The 11,245-nt window shown below is 39.0% G+C and overlaps 1 protein-coding gene across 1 annotated transcript in view; it reads left to right on the top strand.

Annotated features, from left to right (window-relative positions):
- Positions 1-11,245, top strand: part of LOC116463730 (coiled-coil domain-containing protein 30-like) — a 159,528-nt gene that overhangs the window by 439 nt on the left and 147,844 nt on the right. Inside the window, 1 exon segment of the mRNA XM_058434825.1 lies at positions 9,610-9,763. Coding sequence (XP_058290808.1) covers positions 9,610-9,763 — 154 coding nt within the window.

The raw sequence follows: 11,245 nt of genomic DNA on the forward strand, positions 1-11,245 counted from the left end.
AAGGCTTAGAAACTAATGTCAGCATAGTATCAGTGGATCTGCTTCTCAAAGGTGGACTTGTATTAACCAAAGTCATAGAGATGGGACACCTCCTTTTTAATTGACAATAAGAAATATAATTGCCAGAGGAACTAAACATGTATTTTTGGTGGCTGATGTATTCTCTTACAGGCACATTATGTGGGAAGCCAACTTTTAATTAGATGTTTACTTAGTGAACAAATGATTCTAAATTTTTATAGCATTGGCTGAGATAGCCAGGTTTCCACAATAGGGCTATCTATATCTACGCTCATTCTGGACCTCATATCCTAGGACCAGGCACTTAGTGCTTAGAGGAGTAGATAAAGCTATTTTTTGATCCCATTGTTACTCTTTTGGATGTTTCCAATACTGATCAACATACTTTCTACATACTTTCTTTAAATGAACTAATGAATTATCTCAGGTTGCCTGGGAATCACTCTGCTATGTTTTCACATTTCAGCTCACACAGGTAATATTTTTAAATTTAATTCTTAAAGGACAATCCAATCTCCAGATTCTAAAGAAGAATGCAGCTCCTTTAGAATGAAAAGCAGTATAGCATCATAGAGTGTGAACTTTAACATTAGGCAGATGGGGGTGAAAAGTAGCCTTTAGCATTATCTTTCTGTTTAACCCTGGGCAAGTTACTCAACTGCTTTGAACTTGAAATTTCTGTCTGTAAGATGGAGATGTTAATAGCATCTTCAAAGGGATTTGTGAGATTTATACAGGTTAGTGTGTATAAATTATGCGCGTACTTGGCACCTAGCAAGTGTTCAATAAATGATAGCAATTATCATTAGAAATGGATATTGTTCCTGCCATTTTAAAGAGGAAACTGAAGCTTGCCAGGAAGTGATGAAGTTGGACTGTGATTCCTATGTTCCTTCTATACTAGTCATCTTTTTTTTTTTTTTTTTGAGACAGAGTCTTGCTCTTTCTCCCAGGCCAGAGTGCAGTGGTGCGATCTTGACTCACTGCAAGCTCCGCCTCGCGGGTTCACGCCATTCTCCTGCCTCAGCCTCCCGAGTAGCTGGGACTACAGGCGCCCACCACTGCGTCCGGCTAATTTTTTGTATTTTTAGTAGAGACGGGGTTTCACCATGTTAGCCAGGATGGTCTCGATCTCCTGACCTCGTGATCCGCCCGCCTCGGCCTCCCAAAGTGCTGGGATTACAGGCGTGAGCCACTGCGCCCGGCCCTATTTATCTTTTTGTACATATTTTAAGGAGTTTTCCTATAGGCTTCCAAAGAATTCACCACAACGCAATTCAGTTATTTTGGTAGTCTACTTCTAAGCACCTTGGCATAGTAAGAGCTCAGTCTCTGGTTTCTACCCATGAGAGTATGAATTCTAGCTCCTCCCCTTATTCCCTATGTGACAAGGCAAGTCTCTTAGCCTTTCTAAGCCTGCTTCTTCACCTCCAAAGTGGGAGAATAATAGTCCCATGTTGTTGTGGTGACAATTAAATATTTGATGTACTTAATATAGTGCCTGGAGCATATTAACTTTCTACCTGTTATTATGCACATAAAAGTAGCTTTTTGTGAAGCCGTTATATTAACTGGAAAGTTTTCAAAGAATACCCAACAATTTGTTTTAATGTAATCTCCTGTTAACATTTAATCATCTTAGCCATCAGTTTCAGCATAGCAGTATAAACCTAATTATTATGTATATTTTTCTCTGTTCATGGATATCATGACCATATTTCCTAAACCACAGATAGGGAGACTTGATTTGAAACCTCGTATGTTGATAGAAAAAAATATTAGAGATTGGGACTGTCCCAGAAATTTGTGGTTACATGTCATCATACCTATGGGAAACATAGCGTATGATAATGTAAGACAGCTGGAAGGGAGTTTAGGGCCAGATGCCAACACTTAAGGAAAGCTGAGTTTTCTGTTGTTTTCTCAGATTATAGTCATAATAGAATGGTGATCTCTTAATTGCTCTTTCACTTCCTGGACATTTAATATGGATTAAAATATGAGTCATGGACTAAAAGTAAGAAAATGCGTTTTTTTTAGGTGGAAAATTATGCAAACTATATTTGTAACCTAACAGAGGGAAGAGAAGCATTTTCTCATGGTTATGATGAAAAGGAAAATGAACAGCTTAGACTTGGGTTTAAAGAGCTCCAACTCAAACAGAGTTGTTTTTCCTTTTGTGGGCATATCATTTTAAAACTTCTTCCGTAATTCTAGAATTAACATATGACATTATAGAAAATTTGAGAAATGTATGCAAGTATAAGGAAGGGAAAAATTATATCTTCTACCCCAAGAAAAGTATAATACTTCTAATGTTTTAGGTGTATTTTCTGCCTGTCTTTTAAAAAGTATGTATTCTGAAATAGTCTGAAATGTGTGTGAGAGTGCAGGGTATTTTCTTTCAGTGTCTATTCCAGCACTTACCACACTATATTATAATCTGTGTCAGCTCCTCTGGAGTAGAGATCATGTCCTAGTTTTAGTGATTTGTGTCTCTTACAGTACCTGGCTTGTAAAGTACCTAGTTCAGGGTATGCAAAACTTTATCTCTTCCTCTTTAGGTTTTTTTTTCCCCAGCTGAGCCTGAGAATTAAGTTGATATAAGACAGATTAACAGGAGAAAAGCATACAAATTTATTTAAATTGGAAATAAATGGAGATGAAGACCCAAAGAAGCACTTAGAATCAATCTCTCATATACTGAGTTAGACAGACAATAGTAAGTTGTGAAAAAGCAACTAAATATATGGAAAGGCTGAAGAGATAAGAGTTACTTTAACAAGGTCTGTACAGAATTCTCTTGGCCTCAACTTCCCATCCTTAATCATAAGAGTGTTGCTTTCCTTCTAGCAAAGGGAGGGCATCTTTCAACATGGGAATTTCATCTTCTGCTTTTAAGAAATAGAAGGAGGATCAGAGTGATCTTGCACCTGCTATTTTTCAAGTGTGTTTAACTCATAATAGTCAATACACCAGAGTGGCATATTTTTAACTCCTTCACTAGCATATTAAGGACTTAGAAATATTAAGTACTTCAAAGCTGCAAAGGAAAATACAGATGGAACCGCTTTAGAATATTCTATATTTGTGTAGCTACACACTTAGGTGCTATTAGGCCAGCACTTTGGGAGGCCGAGGTGGGCGGATCACCTGAGGTGGGGAGTTCAAGACCAGCTTGACCAACATGGAGAAACCCTGTCTCTACTAAAAATACAAAATTAGCTGTGTGTGGTGGCACATGCCTGTAATCTCAGCTACTTGGGAGGCTGAGGCAGGAGAATTGCTTGAACCTGGGAGGCAGAGGTTGTGGTGAGCGGAGATTGTGCCATTGCACTCCAGCCTAGGCAAAAGGAGTGAAACTCCTTCTCAAAAAAAAAAAAGATAAAAAAATTAGATGCTGTTATTATACATATTATTATATATGGTCAGTGATTATATTTACCACACATTTATTATTTTCTTTACTCAGCATTTTTCCTTGCATCTCAGATATTCCATTTGGGATCATTTTCCTTTTTTCCTTTTAGAAATTTCTTTTACAAGAGTTTGTTGATGGAAGTTTTTTTTTTTTTTTGCCTCAGGTGCAGAGAAAACTGAGTTAATTATAGGACATATTACTGTACTGTACCCTCATTTTTTCCTTTCTTGCTTTCTACTGGGTAGACTGAATTTTCTTCTGATGATTTAAAGTTAATATTCTATTTTTGTTTGTATAGTGGTTGCATTTTAAGAGTTTTCTTTAATTCCGACTTTTTTTTTTTCCTCTACAAAGCTTCTGGAAAATTTCTTCCAGCATTTCTGGTAATTCTCAGTAGGAAGGTTGTTCAAGGGCTCTAATCTGCCACACTGCAAGAAATAGAGGATACTGTATGTCCTGCTGCCAACATGTGTTTTTCTTTGTTTTGTTTTTTTTTTTTTTGAGACGGAGTCTCACTCTTTCACCCAGGCTGGAGTGCAGTGGTGTGATCTCGGCTCACTGCAACCTCTGCCTCCCGGCTTCAAGGGATTCTCCTGCCTCAGCCTCCCTAGTAGCTGGGACTACAGATGCACGCCACCATGCCTGGCTAATTTTTGTATTTTTAGTAAAGACGGGGTTTCACCATGTTGGCCAGGATGATCTTGATCTCTTGACCTTGTGATCCGCTCGCCTCAGCCTCCCAAAGTGCTGGGATTACAGGCCATGTGTTTTTGCAATATAAATTATCTCTTGATGATTGATAAATAGGAGAATGATGTCATTATAATGCAAAAGTTCATATACAATTTTCCCTAGCATATTAATGATTTGGACTACCAGTAAGCCTCAGTTTGTAAATCAATCCTATTCATCCCACATTCTTCAAATTAGACTTGATCTGGACTTGCAATAAATCTGTAAACTATGAAGGAAAGAGATAAGCCAGTGGTTGTAGTTCAGTGTGGATAGTCCTATGCTAAGGGAAAGCACAGAACACGAGGAAAATTCAGGGGAGGTGATGAGAAAGACAGGATGGGTAGGGTGACCAGAAAGGGCTTCCAAAGGAAATTGTATTGAGTTGTGTTTTGAAAGGTGCTAGCTAGATTAAGAAGTTGGGAAAGGCATTCCTGGCAAAGGGAACAGAGTCGATAATACATACTGGTTCACATGAGTGAATGCGAAGAAGAAATGAGGCTGGAGATATTTTCAGGAACCACGTCATGGTGAAACCATAAACTAAGGCATCTGGACTATCCTTGATGTTCCTGGACTATGCTAAAGGCATACAAATATATTTGAATATATGAATTATTGACTTTGTTATAAAATATCTGGAGAATCACTAAATAATTTTAAGAGGGCAGTTAACATGATCTGATACATGTTTTAGAAAAATTACTCTAGCAACAGTAGAGGGATGGATTACATAGGGACCAGATTGGAAGTGGGAAACTTAGGGGTAGTTTTACAGTAATAATCAAAGAATGAGAACGAAAACAAGGCTCAGAGTGTAAATGGTGAAGGGAAGATGAACTGAGTTATTAATGAAAAGGAATCTGTAAAACAAATCGAGAATGGTGGGTGAAATCTTGGATGACTCTAATGCCATCTACTCAATCACTTTTAGATCATAGTTTTCCAGTAACGGCCAGAAAGAATTAACACAGATTCTCTGGCTGTGCACGGTGGCTCACGCCTGTAATTCCAGCACTTTGTGAGGCCAAGGCAGGTAGATTGCTTGAGCCTAGGAATTTGAGACCAGTCAGGGCAACGTGCCGAAACCCCATCTCTACAAAAAATCCAAAAATTAGCCAGGCATGGTGGCATGCACTTGTAGTCTCAGTCACTCAGGAGGCAGAGGTGGGAGGATCACCTGAGCCTTAGAGGTCAAGGCTGTGGTGAGCCATGATTGCATCACTGCACCCCAGCCTGGGGAATGGAGTGAGACCCTGTCTCAAACAACAGAACAAAACAAAACAAAAACCAAAACCCCCCCCCCAGGTACCCATTTTATGATAAAATATAGCCTGTAACATTTGTGTTGCATTCCCAATTTGGTTAAAGCTAATATTTTGTTTTAGCTAATGTTGTAAAGAGCCTGAGCATAAAATAATCAGCAGAGTCACTTTTTTTATTTGTAGAAACTGACAAACTGATTCTAAAATTGATGTGGACATGCAAGGTCCTAGACTAGTCAAAAAACTGAAAAAGAACAAAGTTGGAGGACTAACACTTCCTGATTTCAAGACTTAACCATAAAGCTGTAGCAATCAAGAAAATATACTCTTGGGCTGGACGCGATGTTTCACACCTGTAATCTCAGCACTTTGGGAGGCCGAGGTGGGCAGATCACCAGAGGTCAGGAGTTCAAGACTAGCCTGGCCAACATGGTGAAACCCCATCTGTACTAAAAATACAAAAATTAGCCAGGCGTGATTGTGGGTGCCTGTAATCCTAGCTATTCAGGAGGCTGAGGCAGGAGAATCGCTTGAACATGGGAGGTGGAGGTTGCAGTGAGCCGAGATTGCACCATTGCACTCCAGCCTGGGCGAAAGAGTGAGACTCCGTCTCAAAAAAAGAAAATGCATTCTTGGCATTCAGATAGATCTATAGATCTCTCAATAGAGAGTCCAGAAATAAGCCCACAAGTACACCATCAACAGATTTTCAACAAAGGTGACAAAGTAATTCAATGAGAAAAAGATAACCTTTTCAACAAATGATGCTGGAACAATTAGATATAGACATATGCTAAAAAAAAAAAGCCCCCCAAATCCTGATCGAAGTTCTGTTTCCCATTGGTGAGGAATGCCTGCTCTAAATACCACAAGATGGCCAAATACATGACACCTGACACTGGAGAGAAATGAGATTGATAACAGTTTATTAGTCACATATACTCACAGCCCATGGGAAGAGGATAGATATGCTATGCTATGCAGGGCCACAAGGGATTACTCTCAGGAATAGAATGAACTCACAGGGGGTATGGGAGGCAGGCTTTGTAGTAACAAGAAGATGAGGTGCCTCGTGGTTCCCATGGAAAGATGTGATTGGCTTGTGTGAAAAATTCTATGGGCTGGCAGGGAAGTGAAACTCATTAGTTTGAGGACTGGGTGGAGTACAGCTGCTCTGGCTGATAGAGGAACTGGCCAGATGGGGACTCTTTCTCTCTGGATGGGGGACATCTCTGGTGTGAGCCGAGTAACTGATGGCTAGGCTTTTTTGGGGCTTCCGTGAGGCTGAAAGATGTCAAGGCAATACATGAAATTTTAGACCTTGCAATAAATTTATCTCACACCATATATAAAAATTAACTCAAATTGTTTGATAGATATGATCTGTGATTATGAAATATCTATTCATTTTCTAACGTATATAGGTAAATTTTTATAATTTTCCCCACAAAGATCTTGCCCATTTTTGTTAGATTTATTCATAGGTGCTTCATATTTTTAGATGCTATTAATAATAAATGCTATCTTTTTTAAAAAATTAATTTTCTACTTATTTGTTACTGGTATTTTAAATTATAATTATTTTTATATATTGACCTTATATCTAGCAATCTTGCTAAAGTTTATCATTCATTTTTATACTTTAGTTGAGGATTTAAACATTTTCTCTCTCTTTTTCTTGTCCAGGTTGGAGTGCCGGAGTGCTCTCCATTCACTGCAGCCTCAACCTCCTGGGCTCAAGTAATCCTCCTGTCTTGTCCTCCCAAAATGCTGGGATTACAGGTGACCCACCACACCCAGGCAAAATAACATTTTTGTTCATGAAGACTGATTTATGTACATTTCATTTATATATTGAATTTTGTTAAGAAGAAATTGGAACAATCCACCAGTCTCTACAAAGAGAACATCAAGAACCTGTGTAACAGTCTAAAAAAACTGAGCGAGGTAAAAAAGAAATTATAATCCTTTACTTAATAATTGTGGCTAATTACAAATCAGCTTTTACCTTAGAAGTATTTTGTTTGAATATATGAAAATGTATAGATTCATGGACAGATGTGGTGGCTCATGCCTATAATCCCAGCACTTTGGGAGACCAAAACTGGAGGATGACCTGAGGCCAGGAGTTCAAGACCAGCCTGGGTAACATAGTGAGACTTAGTTTCTATGAAAAATAAAAAAAATTAGCTGAGTGTGGTGGCATGTGCCTGTAGTCCCAGTTACATGAGAGGCTGAGGTGGGAGGATTGCTTGAGCCCAGGAGCTGGAGGCTGCAGTGAGCTATGGTCGCGCCACTACACTCTAGCCTGGGTGACAGAGCATGACCTCGTCTCTTTAAAAAAAAAAAAAAAGAGTCATGCTGTAAAAAGTATCAAATTATGCATAAAAGTATTTTGAACACATCACAAAAATTTGAGGAGGAAAAAATCACTCATTTGACATGATAGCTGATTTTTTATTGAATGTATCCAAATTTAAACAATCAATGTATATTATGTCCTTTTAAAAATCACCGTGGGACTAGGCCAGGCGCAGTGGCTCATACCTGTAATCCCAGCACTTTGGGAGGCCAAGGCAGACAGATCACCTGAGGTCAGGAGTTCAAGACCTGCCTGGCCAACATGGTGAAACCCTGTCTCTACTAAAAAATACAAAAATTAGCCAGGCATCATGGTACACACCTGTAATCCCAGCTACTAGGGAGACTGAGGCAGGAGAATCGCTTGAATCTGGGAGGCGTAGGTTGCAGTGAGCCAAGATTATGTCACTGCACTCCAGCCTGGGTGACAGAGCAAAACCCTGTCTCAAAAAAAAAAAAAATCACCTTGGGACTATACATATTTTTTATTTACAAATATGTTTGTAGTTCCCCTTTTAAGGAGTTCTTTAGACTATGTAACACATTATTTTAAATATATTCAATTCTGTTCATGGAATTTAATGTTTTTGATCTAGGGAAATGTTATTAAAAGGTAAGTCTGGTGAATAAAGTATACACTGTGAATTTAAGTATGGGAGGTAACCCAAGATTAAACTGTTATGTCACAGTATTATTTGCAATAGCAAAAATCAGAAGCTATCCAAATTTTTAAGTGAGTACAGAAATAATGTTATAGCCATGCTGGAACACAGTACAGCCTTTAAAAATGATCAGTACAAGCTGGGAGTGGTGGCTCATGCCTGTAATCCAGCACTTTGGAAGGCCAAGGTGGGTGGATCACGAGGTCAGGAGTTCGAGACCAGCTTGGCCAACGTGATGAAATCCTGCCTCTACTAAAGATACAAAAAATGAGCCAGTCATGGTGGTGCGTGCCTATAATCCCAGCACTTGGGGGTTTGAGGCAGGAGAATCGCTTGAACCTGGGAGGCGGAGGTTGCAGTAAGCCGAGATTGCACCATTGCACTCTAGCCTGGGCGACCAGGCGAGACTCCATCTCAAAAAAAAAAAAAAATTATCATTACAAAATCTGTACAGCAATTTACAGAGAAGTGTTCCTGTATAATGTTAAATTTAAAAAGCCAGGCCGGGCACGGTGGCTCACGCTTGTAATCCCAGCACTTTGGGAGGCCGAGGCGGGCGGATCACGAGGTCGGGAGATCGAGACCACGGTGAAACCCCGTCTCTACTAAAAATACAAAAAATTAGCCGGGCGTGGTGGCGGGCGCCTGTAGTCCCAGCTACTCGGAGAGGCTGAGGCAGGAGAATGGCGTGAACCCGGGAGGCGGAGCTTGCAGTGAGCCGAGATTGCGCCACTGCACTCCAGCCTGGGCGACAGAGTGAGACTCCGTCTCAAAAAAAAAAAAAAAAAAGCCAGACAGAAACTTGTACATGTATTAGTATTACGACTATGTAAAAATGTATATGAATAAAAAATACTGCAAAGAAATGTAACAATACGCTCATACCTCTTGGATGTTAGGTTGAACCACATGAAACCACATATTTACAAGTAAAAGCAATCAAATATCACCAGTTTTATTTGGTTCAACCTATTCTTTGAAAGGAAATACACAGACACACACATACACACTCACACACACAAAGAAATACACACAGATATTGTTTGCTAATTTTCTTTACTGGCTTTTAAACATTAATAGAAAATAGCAAAATGTCATGAGAGTACATTTGCTCTTTGTTTTATTACTAATAGAAGTTTTATTTCAGTATCATAATGAAGACCTGGAAAAAGACAAAACATCACAAAACTGCCTAGGAAGAGGAATGGAACGAGTAGCAAAGAAGTTAGGGGTGGCTCATGAAGAGATTCAAAGGCTCACTGATGAACTACAAGTGAAGGAGAAAGAACAGTGTAAATTAGGTAAGCTGTGGTTTCAGATGACCATTTCCGATCATGCTTTAACTATACTGATCTCACCTCAGGGTGGAACATGAGAAAAAAAAAACACTGAGAAAAAAAGACTTTAAGATAAACACATAAAAGTGATGAACAGCCTCATTTTCTACCATGCTAGGAATTTTTTTCAAAGCCCAAACATATCTACCAAAAGTGCGCAACTCGTAAGTGTATACCACTCACCACAAGAAATTCCCAGCCTCTCAGAAGCCCCCCTTTGTTCCTTCTTTCTATCTCTACATCCTTCCTCCTCCTTCAGAGTAACTACTGTCCTGACTGAATGCAGTTTCTGTGTTTGACTATATGCAGTATGCCTTCTATGGTTTGCTTCTCCTGCTCAGTCTTATAAGAGTCATTCATTTTGTTACACGTAGCAGTTGTTTGTTCATAGTTGTTTATAGTATTTCATTAATAAACATACTGCAATTTATCCATTCTACTGATGGACGATTGTGTTGTCAGTTTTTGTCTATTATGAATATTGCTGCTATAAACATTTTGGTATATGTCTCAGTGTGCTTATTACACATTTCTGATTGTGCTAAGAGCAGAATTACTGAATCAAAGGGCAGGTTCTACTTTGGTCTTCCAAGGTAATTATACTAATTTAAGCTTTCCTCAGTTGTATGTGAGATTTTAGTTCCTCCTCCTTCGTTTTCAATACGTGGTACTATCAGTCTTATTAACTTCACCTTTTATGTTGAGTGTGTAGTGGTATTTAAGTGTGGCTTTAATTGGTATTCCCTGACTGCTAATTAAGTTGAAAATCTTTTCATATGTTTGTTGTTGTTGTTACTCATTTGGATATACAACTTTGTGAAGTTCCTGCTCGAATCTCTTGTATATTTTTCTATTTTATTTATTTGTGGGAGTTCTTTATATATTGTAGATATGAGCCTTTTGTTGGTTATAAATGTTATGTTGTTGTTATTGGTTTTTTTTTTTTACCATAAATGCTAATATTCATCAAGTTGGGTTTAAGTGAATTATTCTTTATGCTTTCTGAGTTTTCACATTTAAAGCCTTTTCTTCACTACAAGATTATTGAAAATATTTACTGGTTTTGGGGAGGTACTTTTATTGTGTATATTTATATCTTTGCTTTATCTAGAATTTAGTATAAAAATTTTAAATTAGCCGGGCACGGTGGCTCACGCTTGTAATCCCAGCACTTTGGGAGGCCGAGGCGGGCGGATCACGAGGTCAGGAGATTGAGACCATAGTGAAACCCCGTCTCTACTAAAAATACAAAAAATTAGCCGGGCGTGGTGGCAGGTGCCTGTAGTCCCAGCTACTCGGAGAGGCTGAGGCAGGAGAATGGCGTGAACCCGGGAGGCGGAGCTTGCAGTGAGCCGAGATTGCGCCACTGCACTCCAGCCTGGGCGACAGAGCAAGACTCCGTCTCAAAAAAAAAAAAAAAAAAAAAAAAAAAAAAAAAAAAAAAAA

Source organism: Hylobates moloch, unplaced genomic scaffold (genome assembly GCF_009828535.3).
Source record: "Hylobates moloch isolate HMO894 unplaced genomic scaffold, HMol_V3 SCAFFOLD_55, whole genome shotgun sequence".
Taxonomy (NCBI): domain Eukaryota; kingdom Metazoa; phylum Chordata; class Mammalia; order Primates; family Hylobatidae; genus Hylobates; species Hylobates moloch.